The following is a 20,764-nucleotide window of genomic DNA, read 5'->3' on the forward strand; positions in this document are numbered from 1 at the left end:
TCAGCCATAGAGACAATAGTGCAGATGGCAGCTGCCAACGGGGTTGGTATACAATGAGTGGTATTACAGCTCTGGCCCTTCCAAGTAACTTTTTAATTCTGTAGAAATACTCAGATTCATCGAGGTGTGGATATGATATACATCTCAGTTCTATCACCTGCTTAATTTCATTGTGAATCCAGACATCGAATGTTGCAAAAATAGTTCAGAGTTATAGCATTGGGGACCTGGGAGTGAAGTTTGGCTTTGCCTGGGTCGTGCCCGGTTCCTGTAGTTTGGAAATACCTGTTGCTTTGCAGACACATAAAGCATGCTCCAGGCCCTAAGCTTTTGCGACTGCTTGCTAGCTAGCTTTGAGAATTACCCCTGTCCTGTGGAGAGCTGTCCTGAGTCGGAGCTAGGGGAGGATTTGCAGAGTGTTCAATGGCTACCTTGTTGAAGTTCAGTCATTTGTCAAATGGGAAAACAAAGGCAGGGCATGCTCTTTGTGAATCTTGGTAGTTATGTAAAAAAGTACCAGGGATGGGGGCTGGGGGAAGTTGGATATTAGGTGTGAGTCTTTGGGGAAGACCATTATGGAGAAAGGGATCTGCTTATAATGATCTGGGATTCAAAGAAGCTGTGTATTAGGGTGAATTTGTGCAGCAGGGAAGAGATAACAGGTCTTCCACAGCAGTCACGGCAGTAATGTTAGTAGGCTCTGCCAAAGGATGAATTCATGTTTGCCAGATGAAGCAAAGTAGAGGGAAAACGTCAAAAAGCATTGGTCTTGATAGTAGAACAGCTCTATAGCCCACTTTTATAGGAAGGTGTATATTAGGACATTGCTGGGTTTGTTCTGTAGATTCCTCTAGAGGCCCAAAGCCAAGTGTGTGTGTGTGTGTGTGTGTGTGTGTGTGTGTGTGTGTGTTAAATAATACTTAGCTAAAATTTGGAGTATACATTCTATTACTATATACAAAGTTTTAAAATTTATTGTATTTTTTTTTTTAAAGAAATCCTGGCCTGGAGACCATAATATTTAGTACTGCAAACAAATGTGTTGGGTGTTCATTTTGAGTTTGTTTGAATGTGCCAGGCAGGTGTTTGGAAAAGCCAACAACAACAAAGGCATGACACCAGAGTCAACTTAGAGCTGATTTCAGCACCCGAATGCTTGTCATGTAAAAATTGCTGATAAAGAACTCAGATATGAAATTATTATGAAGCATGCACATTTTTAAGATAAAATGTGACGTGCCGTAAATTTCATCTTTGAGGAGCGCTGCTCAGGGAACGGTGTTAAGGATGCTTTAATCTTTTGAGAGGATAAATGGAACATTATTTCTCCATATATCTAGGCTGTGGAGTGGATCTGGTACACTGTCCCCTTTGCTCTGATAGATTCGGCTTCATTAAAAGTTTTTTGTGTGGAACTGAAGGATGTGGGCGAGGTGGATGGAATTTGTAATTCAGGCAGGCCCTGCAGACGTTCTCTGATTGACTGTTTGAAGGTTTGCTAAATAATGCATTTCAGAGATAATAATTGATTAAATATGGTAACTGCCCATTTGTTAAGGCTGTGGCAGCTTAAGCAATATTTTCAAGGACATTCCATATTAAAAAAAAAAAAAGCATTGCATTGAAAGCAGTCCTGCTGGCTGGTTGAATCACTTTAAAGACATTTAATAGACTGATAAAGTGCTCTAATCTGATAAAAACGCCGAAGTCCTAAAGACCTTGCTTAGTTTCTTATTTTTCTAATATAGTCCACATTCAGTCAGCTTTAACATCTCCAGTTGTGGTAGGATGCAGGAAATCTAAGGGAAGGATAGTTATTACCATGGATTTTAGCAAAAGACAGTGCTGCTTACCACTGTCAGTGGCTACTTCTCCCACTACTATGAGTTATGGAGGAGTTTGGGCATGGTAAGCTAAAGGTGAGGAAAAGCTAAAGGTGAGGCTGCTCATCTTTCCCTGTCTGGGTCCTGGTGCATCTGTGAAGGATGGAGTGTCATGGGGCTGCAGTAGAAATTCCTCTTTCTTCTTGTTTGCATGGAGCTGTCTACTTTTAATGGACCTCTTAATGTACAAAATAAGTTTTTGGTGGGCCCGTGCAGACTGCACTTTGTCCCCAGAGCTTTGAACTTGGAGAAAGTTCAGAGGTTAAATAAAAGGACTGTACTTGTAGCTATCAAGGCAAAGAAAATAAGGGGGAATCTTCCTCCTCCTCTTTTTCCTCCTCCTCCTCTTCTTCCTTCCCCTCCTCCTCCTTTTCATCCTCCTCCTCCTCTTTTAAAAACAAAACACGAGAGCCACCAAGCTGAATTTTCCCTTCCTTAGGGAAGGTAGCATATAACATCAGCTTTGTCATGTTAAGCATTTCCAGTGGCATTTATAATGTGGTACAATCATCATCCCAAACAGAACCTCTGTACCTGTTAAACCTTCATTCCCCATACCTGCTCTTTCCTGCCTCTGGTGGTGCTAACTCTCCCCTCTGCCTCTGCACATTCACCTGTCTGTCTCCCTTGTATAAGTAACATTCAGTCCTGTCTTTTTATGTCTGGTCTGTTTCAGTTAGCGTAATGTTTTCATATCTCATCATGCTGGAGCATGGGTCAGAATTTCGTTCCTTTCTCCTTGAGTTTAAAAAAGCTTTTGAGCCAGACATGGTGGTCAAATCCTGTGACCTCAGCACTGTGGAGGCTAAAGGAATGATTGTGGAGTTTGAGTTAGCCTAGGAGATGCAGCAAGACAAATAGAAAATAAAACAATTAATGCTGATCCTAGAGACATCTTGCCAATCACTTCCCTATGCATAGAGAGCAATGCCATCTCTGGATATAATAACTGATTTTTAAAAAGCAATTTAAATGTTTTTTAAAATCATAACATTATTCATCAACATAGCCGTTTCATTTGTATGGGCCAGTGGTGTTAACTGTATTCATATTGCCGTGACACCTCTCTAAAATGTTTTCATCTTTTATTGTTTTCCACACCCATGGAACAGCTCCTCATTTCTTTATGTGCACCCCCCCACACCCACACCCACACCCCCCCACACACACACCCACACCCACACACACACAAAAAACCCCTGGCAGCTACCATTCTTCCCGTTTCTGTGGTTTTGATGATTTTAAGATACCTCATGGAAATGGAATCCTGTGCTTATGTCTTTGAGATGTCCCCAGAGTTCATCCATAGTGTAAAGTGTGACAAGAATTCCTTTTTCATAATCCATTTTATCTTTACCTCTTTACCCTACTCACTCGTTCACTGTATAACACCCTCCCTTCTGGGGCAGGATGTCTGGGTTCTCTCCCCCTTTGGCTGTTGACAGGGATGAGCAGCTGAGCCCTGCTGGGTCTTCAGGATGATCAGTGGGTAGGAGGGATTTGGGGACTGTATGCAAAGAGGCTTGCTGTTTAGCAGGACAGAGTTGTGTTTAAAGAGCAGCTGGCTAAACTTCATGGTAGGGGATGGAATGAGGAGTGCTTGCAGTGGTACAGCCCTCTTTAGGAAGAGGGTAACTGCCCTGCTTTCCCTAGTCAAGGCGGTCCATGGGAGCCTGCTTTAGAACCTTTAGCCCTTAAGACAGAAGCAGCCCTGGGTTTTCTTGCCTTAGTTTCTGTTGCCATTTTTAACCTTTCGCACAGTCCCCACAGCCTGCAGTCATGGCTGACCACAGATTTTACCATAGGAACGGGAGGATGAAGGGGGATGTGCATGGGGTAGCTTATTGTTCATCAGATCCTCCTTCTGATGAACATATAATACATATGTCCATATAATACATATAAAATCGAAGGAAAGTTAGCGTGTTAAGTGTGAAAAGACATCTTCAGGTGACTAGTAAATCACAACTTGAAAGTTCCCCTCAGAGAAATCTAAAATTCCCTGATTCCTGGCTTTATTGTTAAAGTAGCCACACAGAGAAACCTCTGGAGGGCTGAGATGGTCCTATCTCCCATCCTCCCATATACATAACTGAAGTGCTGTATGACTTACTTCTTCTATAGTCCAGCTGTGGCCAAAGTTCTGTATGTGCAACTGCACTCATGTGCACACACCCACATAAGGTGTGTATATATGTACACATAATTAAAAAAAATTTTAAAAAGGGAAATACATCTTCCACCACTAAGTCATCTCCAGTACAAAAAAAAAAAAAAAAAAAAAAAAACAACAACAACAACAAAAACAAAAAACAAAAAAACCCAAGCAAACAAAACTAATGGAAAACTAAAAGCAAAAGACAAAAGATGTTCCTGATCCTTTCTTTCAGAATAGTGGAGGGGGAACAACAGAAACTCCCCCCATTCTAAGTGTTTTTAAATGGCAGTCCCACGTCCTCCAAGGAGCTGACCAAGTGCCTTCCCAACTTGGGTCGTGCTGAAGCTGGTTTCATTTCATGAAGGCAAGTTTCGAGAGCTGGGCTGATAACCTTCAGTTAGAGATGCAGGAAAGTGAGTTGGGAACACAACTCAGTCCCAGTGCCTCTTTCATGTGGATGGTGTGCTGGTTTCCTCAGCAGCCACTCCTCAGTCTTGTCTTAGGCTCAGGAAGCAACCCAGTTATATCTAATGTGATGTACCACAAAGAATCCCACTAGATATAAAAGCCAGACATGCCTGGAAAGAAACTTGCAAGGTGCATTTTATATCATTCTTAACACCAGGTACAGTCCTTTTGCTTTTAAAGGTCTTAATTGCAAAAGCCTTTTCTTTGGTTAGAATGCCCTTCACTAATTAGGCCTATGTTCTTTCTCCCATTGTGAATGGAAAATATGCTGAAGTTGAATAAAAATACAAGCTTTCTCACAGTCCTTCGGGATGTCCACATTGAGAACCTGCCCTGGATGGACTATTACGCATGCACCATGTTCTTGCCTTACAGCACCTCAGTGTACAATTCCAAAACTTAAAGTTCCATAGGGAAAAGACAAAGAAAGGAAGGAAGAAATAGCTTTACTCAACAGGTCTGATTCTATCTCGGTCATGTGGTAGAGATATTCAAGATGCTGATGTTTCCTTAAGAAAACAGCTTTGCTGGTTCAACAGTGTCTTCATTGTCCATTTTCTTCTTCCCCTGGTATTTCTTTATAGTAGCTTAGTATTTATATGTTCCGTATTTCCTCTTCTAGATTGGTCGCCTGGTTATTGGACAGAATGGAATCCTCTCCACTCCTGCTGTATCCTGCATCATCCGAAAAATCAAAGCCATTGGTGGAATCATTCTGACAGCCAGCCACAATCCAGGAGGGCCCAATGGAGATTTTGGAATTAAATTCAATATTTCTAATGGGGGTGAGTATTCTGTCATCTTCTGGACAGGTAGATACAGTCAGATAAGCTAGTACCTGAAGCCCTGGGCTCTGATTCCCACCTTTGCATCCCTTTGGAGATAGTAAAGTACTTCTTTTTTTTTTTTTTTTTTTTTTTTTTTTTTTTTTTTTTTTTTTTAGTAAAGTACTTCTTAATCACAGCTGCCTTCTTTGTAATGAATTGTAGCTAACATGGTGTTTTGCTTTAGAAAATTCTAATTGGTATTATCTCCTAGCACTTTGAAGGTTGACAAAGGAGAATTATGAATTTAAGATCAATCTATAGTGAGAATTTGACTCAGAAGCATGTGGAAAAAAAAAAGAATCCTGATGCTTTGTGATTCAGTGGATGTGTGCTAGGGACAGGTGATTGCTGAGTGGTGGGTCGTGTTTTCTCATGAACGGCATGTGATGACCCCTGCTTGCTCTGTGGTTTGTAGGTCCTGCTCCAGAAGCAATCACTGATAAAATTTTCCAAATCAGCAAGACAATCGAAGAATATGCCATTTGCCCTGACTTGAAGGTAGACCTCAGTGTTCTGGGAAAGCAGCAGTTTGACTTGGAAAACAAGTTCAAGCCCTTCACAGGCATGTACCCCTACAGGCATGTACCCCTACAGGCATGTACCCCTATAGGCATGTACCCCTACTTGTCCCCTGCCCTTCCCGGCTTGCTGCTCTTCTCTCCCCACACAGTCCTGTGTCCAACTTGAGCAGTTTTTCTTTTGGGGTTTTATTAAAGTGAATCTTCGGCTTTGGAAAATGGCAGTCTGTGAGCATTGACTGGATTAATTACTTTGTAGGTCTGGGGTGTGCGTGTGGAGTGTAGAGAGCTGGGCCATTGCCCTTGTAAATGATGTGACGATGACGATTAGTCACGACTAATGACTCTGGGTGATTAGTTTCTAACTCTCAGACTCTAGTTTCCACAATAGCCTTGACTAGAAGACCTGTCTGATTACTCTTGTTGGGCTTCTACTGTGTATGTGTGTCTGTCCATTTTAGACTCATAACTAGCCTGTGGGAACAGCACTGTCATTGCAGACTTTCAGCAGAGGAAGAAGCAAAAGCAGAGAGAGGTCGAGAAGCAGGCTTGCACTAATCAGTGAGCAGTAAATCCAGCATTCAGCCTCATTGAATGGCTCTCACGCCTGGTTCTTCAGTTTTCCCCTAACATGCAGTCTAGTCCATCGGACCCTTGGTTTGGGTTGCAGGAAACTCCCAGAAAAGGCAGTGGTGGGTCGCATTTTGTGTTGCATGTTAGGGTATTGCAGGATATATGCAATAAACATTTATAAATTCATATTAAGAAGATGTATTTTTTGCTTTGTATTTTTTTCCCGCTAGTATTTTTTTCCACTGGACATTAGGGGGTGCATTGAGGGTTGACAGTTGCACTGCAGTAAACACCAAGTGCCACCCGTTTACAGGGTTTAGAAGCCACCACCAGAGTACCTCAGACTCCTTGTGCATTGAAATGTCCAGAACTCCTGAGCGAAGATACTTTTAACCACTAACAGGAGATTCTGAAAGGAAACTCCCCCCCACCTCTAAAAAGAAAATTAAAGAAAAATGGGTATTATCTTTTCTGTCATCCATGATACCAAAAATAGAAATGATTTGGGGAGCTGTAGGAACAGTGGGCGTCAGCACAGCACGGCTCATCCGGCCGCTGCTGGGAATTCATGTGTCCTACCCTAGCTGTGCAAGTCCCTGACTTTCAAACCTTGAGTTTCCTGTCTATAAAATCATATAACTCATGAGTAACATCCGTGTCTAAGCAATTGTTAGTATATATAAGATGACGTTTAACAGCCATCACAGTTCCCCTTTTGTGTAGTTAAAGTTAGGTTGGAGCGTAATAAGTCTGATATGTTTTGTTTTTCCTTCCGATGTCACTTATTCTCACAGTGGAGATTGTGGACTCAGTGGAGGCCTATGCCACAATGCTGAGAAACATCTTTGATTTCAACGCACTGAAGGAGCTACTCTCTGGTCCAAACAGACTGAAGATCCGCATAGACGCCATGCACGGAGGTACGCACTGGAGGATCTGCAGAGACAGGGAACTGCTCTCTGCCGTGTGTGCCATGATGCCTCCACAGCCCTCTTCTGAAGCCTCTGATGGCTTAAACAGAGTTATTTCACAATCATTTCAGATTCTCGTTTGCACAGTTTACAAATCTCACTGTAGACAAACAGAACAGTAGAGATGTCCCTCACGGTAAGCTGGTGTGAAGGTCATTGTTTTCACATCAAGCCCTGGGCTTTGAGTCCCTTGCAGCTGTTGTGGGTACGCTTCTGTCTCTTAGCCGGTCACCCACATTCTGCTTATGAACACATACTCTGAAGGGTGACATTGGCCTGCTAACTAGCTAGCTGTGGGGGGCATGTTCTCGGGCCCCACCCCCACTGCTTCCACACACTTCTTTTCTTAGCTGAAGGCCAGGGCAAGCCGAGGACTAAACTCAGCAGTAACAGGATGTGTATCTCCTGCATTTCTTTCTCTGTGGGCTGTTTGACCAGGCCAGTAGGGACAGCCATGAGACTTTCCCATATATAGATCATGAGAATCCATGACTATTTAGACTTTCTACCTATTCTTGCAGCAATCCAGGACTGGAGAGTATTGGAGTGGTAGGGGTATGGAACCCACACACTTGTCTGTGTGGTTGGCGAAGGGTGCATTGTCTGTGCAGAGTTGCCTGAGACACTGCAGACCACCCTGAGAAAATCTGCTGTTGGGCTGCAGCCTTCTAGTGGGCCCTTGCTGGCCCTCTGGTTTTGATAGAAGGAGTCTCCTTTCTCCTTCACATGAAAGGTTTGTGTCCTTAGCCAGTCAGCAGAGCTGAGAGCCTCATCTGCACCTTTGGGGAATGGGCAGAGACTCGGCAGATGACCAACCCCCTTCAAAGACTATGGTGTCTGGGGATAGGAAGTTGCCCACGCCATTCTTATTCCCACGGTGTCTGCATCTCAGCCTGCAGCCATTCCATGTTCTAATAAGTTTTACAGTTTGTCTATTCAGCCTTTAATTTGTTACAGTTGTGGGACCGTATGTAAAGAAGATCCTCTGTGAAGAACTTGGTGCCCCCGCAAACTCCGCTGTGAACTGTGTTCCCCTGGAGGATTTTGGAGGCCACCACCCTGACCCCAACCTCACCTATGCTGCTGACCTGGTGGAGACCATGAAGTCAGGAGAGCATGATTTTGGGGCTGCCTTTGATGGTGATGGGGTGTGTATAAGTACATTTAAATGATTTCTTATGCAGGCTGGGCCTTGCAGATGCAGGGAAAATGGACAGTTTCTGTCAGGCCATTGGAGCCTGCTGAGTAGCTCTCAAGAGTCCCCTGTTATACCGGAGGCCAGGGCTAAATGATTAAAAGACCTTCCTGAGCAGAAACAAAAAGTCTGAAATGTAACCAGTGCATTTAATTTCAGGCACTCCTATTTGCTGAGTGGGGGTTTAGGTCCCAGTTAGGATTTAATAACTATATTCCAGAAGCTGCAGGGGTTCTAGGTACTGGTCCTAAGCTAAGTCTCGGCCAGCCCCTGATTAGTAATTTCTTTACAGAAGGGTCTCATCTTATAACACACCCATGCATTCATTAATACTAGCTGGATAATGAAGCTTTATATAGCCAATATAATGAGCATGTTAAGAGAACTAACATTTTACTCTTTTCCTAAAATGAAAATTGGGTTATAAACTTTTCCTTACAATGGTAACCGTGTGAAAACAAAGGAGATAGTGTAAGGCGTGTATGCCTGTGTGTCACAGACAGGAAATGCAGTTTATTTTGATGAGTCTTTATTTTTTTTTTATTTTATTTTATTTTGCTTTACCAACTAAAAGCTTCTGCTTCCTGAAAGTTAATCTTCCCTCCATCAAAATTTAGGAAAATTGAAGGGGCTCAGAGCAGATCCTGTATCACCAGGTGTCTTCCCATACAGTGTGGGATGTGCTGCCGCTTCCCTTCAAGTTCTCAGGTGCTGGAGTGGCGCTGCATAGGGGACACCTCGGCAGTGGTGAGGGTGGCGGCCTTTTTTTGTTGGATCGAGTAGCAGATGAAAGGAACCATGATTTAGAAGTCCTTTCTTGAAGAAGTCTGCCTTTGTTCGTCGAAGGATGCCCAGTAGACCTGTCAAACTGCATAAGCAGCCGACATTTCCTCTCCTGTACATCCTTTCCTCTCCTCTGGGAGAGACATGATTGGTTCCAGAGTTTGGAAAGGTCTAGGAGGTTAAAGTTAGTGGCCCCAGGAGGGAGAACAGAGGGCTTAGCTCAAAGGGGGTTTGTACTTGCATTTTAATTGAAACCAGTTTTAACTCTTGGGCACGGAGGTGCCTTTGGTCCCACAGTGTTGTACAAATCCACCAAAAAGTCCAGTGTTTAAATCACGGTTGAGTCTAGGGTCCATGTTGGATTTTGGAAAACTCCACAGATCATGGTGTCTTTTGTTTACCGTCTTATTAAAAGGTCTTACATTGAATCTCCTTTTCCCCTCAGGATCGGAACATGATTCTGGGCAAGCACGGGTTCTTCGTGAACCCCTCTGACTCTGTGGCCGTCATTGCTGCCAACATCTTCAGCATTCCGTATTTCCAGCAGACCGGGGTCCGTGGCTTTGCGCGCAGCATGCCCACAAGTGGTGCTCTGGACCGGTAGGTCTCCATCCGTGGGCTCACCCGCCTCCAATCACACCGTTCTTCATTATGCCCAACACTGTGCCTGGAGCATGCGTCCTCTGCTTCCAGGGCAGCCAGCGGCTGCGGTCTTCCTCGGATGAGGTATTCTTAGGGTTAGCTCCCTTCTAAGGTCCTGTCAGCATCCTGCACTCCTCCAGCCTGGTACTCGCCACACTCTGGTCTGCCAGGCTATCTGTTTGATGGCTCCACAGCTAGGCTGTCACCTCTACAGAGAAAAGACTGTCCCTTTCACCATCTTAGCTTCTGCTTGGCAGTGTTCCTAAACGTCATGGGATGTACACAGTGAGTAAATGAACGTTAGAGAATAAATGAATAATGGTACTTTCTTATAGTCAAGATGTTATTCTTGATCCACGTCGGGTCACTTTTGTTGAGTAGTATGCACACACCATGACTGAAAAAGTATCTTGAGGGGGCTGGAGAGAGGGCTCAGCAGTTAAGAAGAGCACCACTCTTCCGAGGACCAGCACCTACATGGTGCTAGATAAAATTTCAGTTCCAGGGGACCCAGTGTTTTTCTTTGGCCTCTGAGGGCACTGCACACATGTGACATATATATACATGCAGTCAAAACAGCAATATATATAAAATTCATTTTTGAGAGTCATTAAAAGTAACTTCAGAGTTTAATCAGAACTGATTACCCTTGCAGGCTTAAATGCAGTGATGCCTCATTTGTCCAAACCCTAAAGCTGAAAGTTCAAATAAGTAAAATAGGGGGAAACCCACAATTTGCAACAGAAGAAGATCAGTGGCAGTAAGCAGAGTCTCCGATTTTCTTACATGTCTGTTCACGTGGGCATTTTTCATTTATAAAAGGTGGCTTATGAGATCCATGGAAACTGGTTAAAAATAAAAGGTAATAAATAACAAATGGGATGCTTTACAACATCAGAACCTCAGGAATCTACCTCTGAATTAACGGCAAAGAGTGACTGAGGCAAAGGCCCTGGGTGTGAGAAAGGAAGAGTGGATTGGCCCAGGCACTTACTACAGTGCTAGGCTTATGATGATCCCTTGGCCGGGACAGTAGGTATTTTACATGCTTGATTAAGTCATTCAATTCTTATTAAGTGCTGTTAATAACCCCACTTTATTGATGGATGTCAGAGGTCAAGGAGGCTGATTAAACTCAGCCAGCTAGTAAGTGGCTATGTCAGGCTAGCTGGATAATGAAACAATTTATAGCCAATATAATGATTATGTTAAGAGAATAATCATTTTATTCTTTCTCTAAAATGAAAATTGTGTATATAAATTTCTCCTTACATTGGTAACCATGTGACAACAAAGGAGATAGTGTAAGGTGTGCATCCCTGTGTATCACAGTCAGCAGATACTCTGTTTAGCATGGTGAGTTTTTATTTTTGTTGCTTTACCAGCTAAAAGCAACTGCTTCCTGAAAATTAGTCTTCCTCACATCAAAGCTTAGGGACATTGAATGTGGAGCCCCAGCCCCCGACCACTAGGACACACAGTGTTCCTTTTGAAGGGGAGCTGGTCACAGAAGTCCTGCTGGTTAATAAGGAAGAAGTATTGGTGCTGGGGCAGTGAGTGGAGTTCTTCGTGTGCCATCCTCCCTGAACCCTGACTTCAAGAGAGAGGAGCTGAGAGTCAGGAGTTGCCAACCTTGGCTAAGATGCACAGCTGACCAAAAGAAGCACCCAGAAGTCAGTGTTTCTGTCTCCAAATCCAACATTTGCAACTTAGAACTGGTTGGTGGCCATTCTGTTGTGGCTTTGAAATACTTTCTGTGCCTTTTCAGGAATACTTTAATTATAATTTTTGGAAAAATTGATAACCTGTATAGACTCCAAACTGAAAAACCTTCTTTCAAATAAAAGTGCTCTCCTGGCTCTCAGAACCGTTGATGTGATTTTCCTCCCTGTTAGAATTCAGACTAGCCACCTAAGGGCAGGAACCTGAATGGACACCTCACTGAGATGGCATTAAAACTACCAAGCAACTTCCACTCCTCAAACAGAAGGGGGTTTGGGTATGTGTGTGTTTTATTTTAAAACTGAAAAGTTCTTTCCTTATTTATTCATTCATTTATCAAGGCTGGGAATCTCATGCCGGGCTGGGCGGGCTAAGCATGCTCCCCACCTCTGAGCTACAGATCTGGCCAGCCCTTCAGAGAGCTCTTCAGTAGTCTGAATCTGTATAGGAAGGAGTGAAAGATTTGTAGGAGGAGAAAGAGACTGCTCATGAGAATGGGTGAGGCTGTTTGGAATGGGAGACTCCACAGCAGGACATCTGATGACAAGAAAGAAACGCTGGCTGGACACTGAGTACCATACTGGGGGTCATATGACCTGCTCTGACCTGCACTTTCCCTGTGAAATGTTGACCTCTGTGATTATTAATGAGCACACCAAAACACCATTCTGTCGCTCTTTATAGAATGCTCGTAGATGTGTTCTGTATCCAGACCCTTTGGTTTCAGTGCCCCAACCCTGCTGTTTTATTACAGTTAAACTTCAAGGGTTAAACTGATCTGAATTAATCCTTTCTTCTCTTCTTTGCTCCATGTTCCTCTGGATCCATACAGAAGAGCCCCTTGTGCCCAAGTTTCCTTTTCTAATTTTCCTCCGGTTGTAGAATCACATTGACCTCTAAGCAATGTTAAATGGGACCCTGGTTTACAATGATGGTGGCTCTTTTCCATCCCCACATGGCCCTGGTCGCAGTCCTGCTGTGATGTAACTTTGATTTCATGCCTTTGAAGGGTAGCAAACGCCACAAAGATCGCTTTGTACGAGACCCCAACTGGCTGGAAGTTTTTTGGGAATTTGATGGATGCAAGCAAGCTGTCCCTCTGTGGAGAGGAGAGCTTTGGGACTGGTAAGTGGCACTCATGCTAACATTTTCTTTCCTCCCACAACTGCTGCCTTAGGGGAACATTAAGACTGCCTAGATCCTGGAATAGCTGATGAGCCCTAAATCAAGACACGACTTATTTATGACAACCTGGTAAAGCATACGCATTCAAAAAGCAGTGGGCGCCTTTGGACAGGAGGGCTGGTTTTACTTTCATAGGATTACAACTGCTGAGACAGGAAGTTTGGGGGCCTTCTTGGCAGCATTGGACATTGAGTCTCTAGGGATTAAACACAGGGTAAACACAGTTTTCTTCCCTTCGTGGCCAAGGAAACCTTAACAAATGTTTTCATTTCCAAGAAGAAATATGGCAGAACAAGTCACTTTTTTTTTGTTGTTTTGTTTTTATATAAGAAAAGGGTTAGGCATAGCATTAAATCTTTCCCTTTCATGGATCCAAGTTTTCAAGTTATGATTTATCAGGGTTAACTAAAGGAGACCTTGCGTGTAAAACTCAGTAGATGGGTGAGAATAGTGTAAAAATGCAGCCTTGGCGTGCGGATCTCTGTGTGGACTGAGTTGGAGGAAGGCTGGCATGGAGTAGTCTGGTGATCTCCGAGCCCCATTTCTTGACTTACCGCACCGAGCTCTGGCCTCCTCCGACTCTGACTCTCCCTGCCCTCCTGTCTCATTGCATCTGTCATGCTTCTTCTCCAGATGTCCGCACAGCATGTGCTCACATCTAGCCCAGCTGCAAGGCTCTCACATAGTCACACTCCTTACGTTCTCTCCGCCCAACATTTTAAAGTACAGGGGTTCATCTCTGTGGTCCTCTGTTACTCTCTGGTCACCATTTAGTAAGGAAAAGATCCAAAGCAAGCATTCCGCCACGCCTGCGGTTGAGCGCTCTCATGCATGTCAATCAGGACCAAATACCGATCTTTCCGAGGACTCCAGAGTCTGTGCTGGGAGGTCTGAGCTGCTAGATGCCCGCAGGCTTTTATGAATTTCCAAGCAGTTCGCTCTTCTTGGGAGAATGGCAGCACTTCTTGAAAACCAATTGACCTAATAGAATTTGGGGTTAAGAAAAATAGGTGAAGCCAGGCAGTGGCGGCACATGCCTTTGATCCTAGCACGTGGGAGGCAGAGGCAGGAAGATCACTGAGTCTGAGTTCTAGGACAGCCAGGTCTATGGAGAGAAACCCTGTCTTGAAAATCCAAGGTGGTGGGGGATACGAGAATGGTGAATTTGGGATTAAACAATATCCACAGAGGTCACTAGATTTCCCAGTATTCTGGGTCTTTAATAAAAGTATATAAGATGCCGGGTGGTGGTGGCACACGCTTGTAATCCCAGCACTCTGGGAGGCAGAGGCAGGCAGATTTCTGAGTTCGAGGCCAGTCTGGTCTACAGAGTGAGTTCCAGGATAGCCAGGGCTACACACAGAAACCGTGTCTCAAAAACAACCAAAATCCAAAGATTATGTAAGACGACAATTGCTTAGTCCTGTCCTGCATCACCTAATGAGCTTCATGAGCTTGACTGCTCCCTGTGAGAGGGTCTCTTCCCGTGGAGTTTCTGATGGTTAGTCAAGGGGCGGCATGAGCCAGTCTCTGGCCCTCCCTCTTTCATTTTCTGTGCTGGAAGCTGAGTCTTGAGCCTGCTAGGTAAACTCTCTGAAGCAAAGTGAAATCCAGCCCCGTCACTTTCTTCACAGAAGAGGAGCTTTTCAGTGACAGACAGTATGTCTAAACATTTGGGTCTGCATCCCTAATGGGCCACATCAGCACTGAGCCTGGGGAACAGGTTTCCTAGACGGTAGATTTGTGGAAGAATGCTAGTTTCCTGAAAACTAGTTTGGGAAGCTTGGTTAGTAACACTGATATTAGCATTTGAAAGTTTCAGAATATTTTAGTATAAGAACCCTGTTAATACAGTTTTACTCATTCCTCTATACACATATACACACAGATACATGCACAGACACACAGATATACACACATATACACACACAGCTATACATACACACACACACTACATGCACTAACATTTTATCCCATGGGCCCATTTGTTGTGTGATGGATCAGAGCCAAGCAGGAGCCTCTGGCATTGACTGACTGCTAAAAAGCCTGAAAGCTAGATGTCACAATTGCTGTCATAGGTGGCAGGGCTTCAGGTACCAGCAGCAGTGCTCAGGTCCTGTCTTCCCCAGGCTGCTCACGGCTCCTCCCTTACCAGCTTCTAAAGGCTTCTGAGTCCATCAGGTCCTCTCATGGGTGTCATGCCCCAAACTGATCTCAAATCTTTGGGACCTGGCAACTGAAGAGGAGGCGGGGGAGACTGTTTCTAGTCAGCTGGGCACTCTTCTTTCTTTGGTGCAGGTCACTGTTAGCATTTAGGACTCCCTATATGATGTTGAGCTTGCATCAGTCTGTGTAGAATGTGCCCGTTTGTCTGTGGAGGAGAATTGTTATATTTGTGGAGCTAATTGCTTTGAATGAGTGTCAGACTTCAGACTCTTGATTGATCAAGCTGGTTCTTACTTATTAACCCATTCAGCCAAACCTGGTGCCAGCCACACTTTTCTCTCCCTTTTCTCTGGAACCGTATGCGCCGGTCAGTATTTTTCTCATTTTTCTTTTTCTTGAACGTAATGGAGAATCCTTACGTCACATCTTGTTTATGGGTTCACACTCTTGTGAGTACTCAGCCTCATCCCTACTCCAGAGCCTAGGACTGAGGACTGCCATCTCTGTTAGAAGAAGTAAGTGTTTACAAAGGAGAAGCCGTGCAAACAAGCAAGACTTCAGAATCAGTAGCTCATGTGAGACAAACAAATCATAGGCCTTTAAGGAACAGGCCTCGCTAACTGTGAATGCCGTGTTCCCAAGGATACACTTGTTCTTCCCACAGAGGCAGCAGCTTTCTCACATAACTACCATAAGCTCAGGCCTAGCCACACCCCTAGGCATCAGCATTATATGTGCCAGAGATAAATGTGGTTTTTGTTAGGACTCAGACTGTGGAGGCAGAGCTAGGCTGGATAGTGGGCCTATTGTTTTCAGTTGATCTCATGGTACCAAACTGGTTGTTCTCATAACAACAGGTAGTGATGACATGCAGTGACTTTTCCGACCCACTGTGCTCAAGTTAGGAAATTCAAAGTTGAATATTTCCAAGTATGATTGTTTTTGAAATCCTTCAGGAAAATGGAAGGTTTGGGAAACACAGAGAGGAAATATTGGGGATGAACTGGGTATCTCTGGAGATTTGCAGTCAATTAGAATCTTTCTATAACTGGAGACTCACCATGTATTTTTTGTTTTGTTTTGTTTTGTTTTCCTTATCCCATCTAAAAAATGGTGACATACCACTCCAGGGTGATAACAAATTAATATATCCTGGGATCTATCTCATTTTCTTAATAAAAACCTTACATGTTTATATTTCATTGTACTAAATAATTTCTTAATTGCTTGTTGGACTTGACCGTGTCTTGATGCCAGGTTAGGCTGTAGGCATTTGGTAAGCAAGTTGTCCTCTTGGCGGACTCCATGAGTTTCTTCCTTTCAGAGAAGCCAGATCCCTGCTATGTAATTACAGGTATAAAGTGATAGGAGGTGTTGGACCAGGTGCTCAGAGCTGTCTACTCAGAGCGCCTGATTGCCTGCTGTAGAAGGTCCAATACTCTGTCTTCCCATTCTACTTGCATAGCTTTGAGCACATTTCCTGATATACACAGAGCTTCCAGGGACAATGGCAGCATTCTGTGTCTGGAGATGTTACAGGCAAACTAACCCAATAGGACTAGGCTTGGACCCTAGTTATCTTTAGCTGTGGTATCTTACCTCTTACCTGCATGTCTACCTCCTCACCTGCCTTGGTGCTCATCTGCAAGGATGGGAGACCTACCTTGGTTCTCGGAACACACTGGCATTGATTGTTTTTGTTGTCTATAAAGTGAAGTTTGTATTAAGACAGTTCTTGTTGTCCCGGCACTCTGTAAAAAGCAAACCCAGTTCCAGGGCAGTCTTGAGGCTGTGCAGAAGAAATGCTAAGCAAGAGAGCGAGGAGCTCCTGGGGGACCAACTCTTGAGGGTTGGAGTGGGCTGGAGAAGGCTTTCTGTGGAGTCAGTCCTTTCCAGCTGACACTAGTTGAACACAGAGGGAAACAGGATGGGACCACATCCAGGCAGCTAGGAGCTGGCCATTCTGGAACAGACTCTTCTTGAGAGCTGTCCTGAGCCAACAGTGGGCACATCACATAGTCAAGAATAAGGTATGATCATGGGGATGGCAGCCACAGCAGAGGGGTCAAGGGTGCCATCCTCAGTGAGGATGAGGTGACATTAGCCAGGCTACTAGGGATGCATGGAAATTTCCAAACAGAGAGTTGCATGTTCAGGAGGGAGGGAGGGACAGGAAAGGGAGGCAGACAGACAGACAGACAAGACACTGATACTTTCAGAGAAGTCCACGGTGTGGTTTCCCAGCTGTCCCACCCCTGTCTCAGGCTGTCTTCTGGCAGAGGCAGATGTCAGCATGGCTCTTGAGATGCCCATGCTACCAAATGTAACCAAATCCCTAAACCGTTAACTGTTGGCTCCCTCAGCTAGGGTTGACATTTTTCTTGCCTATGACCCAGAGCGTGCCCTGACTGAGCCCAGTTTGTCCTTACCACGAGGTGCTGATTAAGCTGGAGTACAGTGACAGGTGTTGTGAGATGCTGACAGGGCAGAATTCCCAGGGGCTCAGTCAGGCCCTGCACAGAAACAAGAGTGGAGACGCTCAGAGCAAACCCCAGCACTACCCTTCTGCCGACTGGGGTGACAGTGGCCTCTCTGCCTTACAGCTTGGCTTCTTGCACCTTGAAAAAAGCGCAGGAGTAAGGGGTGCTTCCTCTTCTAGAGGAGAAAGCGTCCTGGATTATGCTCATCCATTTTCTTCCCGGTGTGTATAATGAAAGGTCATTACATTTTGAAGGCTTAATATGGTGAAAGGAAAACATTCCTTTTGTTCTTTCTCCTACTAGCATCTTGGATTTGTATCATTAGGCATCCAACAGTTTGTACGTCTCCACTGGGTGTCTCATAGCTGTGAGAGGGGCAGGCTTCCGTCCAGTTTTGCAAATGACCAAATAGAGGCTTTGAAAAGTGAAGCAACCTATTTAGACCCAGATGGCTCCTAGGAGCAGCAACCCAAAAGCTGAGGGTTTCTGTCTCTTTCTATGGAACCACAGCTACGACAGCAGGTTAGCTGCAATGGCACCACACCTTTCTTTCATTGGGAACCATTACTATTCATCAGAGCATGGAAGAAAATAGAATTGATCTGTACCAGCAAGCAGACTAGAATGTGTGTTGGTGTCACCTGGGGCAGGGGCTTCGTTTATGATAGTGACTGTCTGATTCAGGTATTTCCAAATAAATTAGTCAAGTTTGATATGATGTTTTTAGGTTTCATTTTCATTTCTCATAAAATTAAAAAAATGTTTCTTTTTTAGAAGTGTAAATATCTTCATACTTTCAGTGTAACACCCATTCCCCCCAAAAGGGGGAAAAACTAATGTGAACTTTTAAATTTATTAATTTATTTCATCGAAAGGAAGTGCAGATGTGGTGGCACACACCTGCAGTGGTCAGAACACTTGAGGATAGAGGCAGGAGAGCTACAGGCTCTCATCGGGAACACACAGGAAGACCCTGTCTGTAAAACACAAAGGGGCTGGAGAGATGTTGAGATGCTAAGGGCACTCGCCACTCCTGTAGAGGACCTGGGTTCAGTTCCTACTACCTATGTTACATGGCTCATACTTCCTGTAAGGAAGTTCTAGAGTTTTTGATGCCCATTTTAACCACCACAGGTTCCTGCATATACATGGTACACATAAACACACACTCCTAAAAATAATAATAAACAAATCTTAAAAAACAAAGTGGAGCATAGATAAATAATTCCAAACTATCATGAATCTCCAGTGTATTGGGGAAGCTGCCAGAATCATCAGGATGAACTGTTCCAAAATATCTCATTTGTAAATGCTATGAGAGGCAGGGAGCTCTTTATTCCTTAAGATATCGATAAAAGTAAGTCTGTAGATAATGAAATTGTGTAAATATTTCCAAAATATAAAGACTTATAATGTACTGCCTCTGTCTCTTGCAGCATCTGGGTTTTGAGATGTCCTTTTCCTTCTTTTCCTGGTTGTTTTTTATCAACTTGACATAAACGAAGACATATCTGGGAAGAAGGAATCTTAACTGAGAAAATGTCTCCATTAGATTGTCCTTTTTTTTTTTAAGATTATTTATTTATTACATGTGAGTTTTTTTTTTTTTTTTATGTAATGCCTTCAGACACACCAGAATAGGACATCCAATCTCATTGTGGATGGTTGTGAGCCACCATGTGGTTGCTGGGATTTGAACTCAGGACCTCCAGAAGAGCAGTCAGTGCTCTTAACCTCTGAGCCATCTCTCCAGCCCCATTAGATTGTCCTTTAGGCAAGCTTGTAGGGCATTTCCTTAATTAATGATTGGTGTGGGAGCCCACTATGAGTGATGTGGCCCCTGGGCAGGGGGTCCTGGCTGTATGCAAAAGCAGACTGAGCAAACCACGAGAGAAGTGCAGTTAGTACATTCCTGTAAGGTTTCTGCTCCAGGTCTTGCCTCCAAATTCTTGCCATGAACTCTTCCCTTCATGCTGGACTATAGCCACAGGAAACACTTTCCTCCTCCACACCATGATGTTTATCACAGCAATAGAAACCCTAACAAAGACATTTCTAGAAGTGGTATCCATCAAAGAGAAGAATCTTGGAAACAAAAAGATTTTTGTTTTTAAATAAAAGAACAAGTTTTGGAGTAGATGGATTAATTTGCTTGCTCATTCATGCACAAATTCATAGTTCCTTACTAAATTTCACATGCTATGCTGGTCATCATAACTATTTACAAAGATAGCACATCTCTAAGAAGCACATTGTAGTGGGGAAAACAGAGGGGGTGGGGGCTCAACGAGTATGGTTATCAGCCCCGAGGTCTTTGGGTTGCTATAGGAGAAGAAAGAAAACAACTCAGAGTTGCTCAGAGGATTGCTTTGAGAGCTCTTCTCAAAGAGGAGAGGGTATTTGAGCTGGGTCTAAAAGGATGAAGACAGGAAGGAAAGATGCTCCTGAACATGCCCACAGAGTGGGCAGCATCATTCCAGATACCCTAAAGCACCAAGAAAAACAAGACCAGGTGCAAAGGCGAGGAGGGCAGGAAGGCACGTAAAGAATTCAGTGTGGCAGTATGAGAAACATGATTCTAATGATGGTGTGCAGTCCCCAAGAAATAGACAAAATTAGCTCACTGTGCTGTATACTTTGTTTTGATATAAAAAGTTAAAATGCTAAAAGTGAAAGTTTTGGCTCATATCTGGCTTCTAAAAATGGTCTTTACACACACACACACACACACACACAATATATATATAATTTCTTACTTTTGGTGGAGATGTTGTTGTTGTTGTTGTTGTTGTTTTTGGTTTTTTTGAAACAGTGTTTCTCATCTAACCCAAGATGTCCTAGAACTCAACTCTGTAGACCATGCTGGCCTTGAGCTCCATTGAGACCATGCTGGCCTGCTCCTCTCTCTGAGCATTGGGGATTTAGCAAGCAGATAGAAGGATGTGTCATCACTACATGGGTCTTCGCTGGTTTAGAGAAAGCTGTCCAGAACAGGCTAGCTTCCCCTAAGAGTTTGATACTTTCTTCCAGATTGCTTTTCACAAGAGTGGTGTCAGTGCACACCCCAAGAGCATTTTGTTAGAATCTCATTTCCACAGTGCTTCCTCTAAGTTTAAGGCTCTAATTTTTAAATTTGTGGTTTGTTGTCAAGCAAGTACCAGTTGCTCGTTGTGGCTTAATTTAGCTTCTTGAA

General features: G+C 43.9%; 1 protein-coding gene across 1 annotated transcript in view; it reads left to right on the forward strand.

The window, feature by feature from the left end:
• Nucleotides 1–20,764, forward strand: part of Pgm1 (phosphoglucomutase 1) — a 54,504-nt gene that overhangs the window by 25,893 nt on the left and 7,847 nt on the right. Inside the window, exons 2-7 of the mRNA XM_052176839.1 lie at nt 5,132–5,294; nt 5,752–5,898; nt 7,222–7,347; nt 8,356–8,546; nt 9,822–9,976; nt 12,750–12,865. Coding sequence (XP_052032799.1) covers nt 5,132–5,294; nt 5,752–5,898; nt 7,222–7,347; nt 8,356–8,546; nt 9,822–9,976; nt 12,750–12,865 — 898 coding nt within the window. The remainder of the gene's footprint in view (nt 1–5,131; nt 5,295–5,751; nt 5,899–7,221; nt 7,348–8,355; nt 8,547–9,821; nt 9,977–12,749; nt 12,866–20,764) is intronic.

The sequence above is a fragment of the Apodemus sylvaticus genome, chromosome 3, assembly GCF_947179515.1.
Source record: "Apodemus sylvaticus chromosome 3, mApoSyl1.1, whole genome shotgun sequence".
In the NCBI taxonomy this organism is placed as follows: domain Eukaryota; kingdom Metazoa; phylum Chordata; class Mammalia; order Rodentia; family Muridae; genus Apodemus; species Apodemus sylvaticus.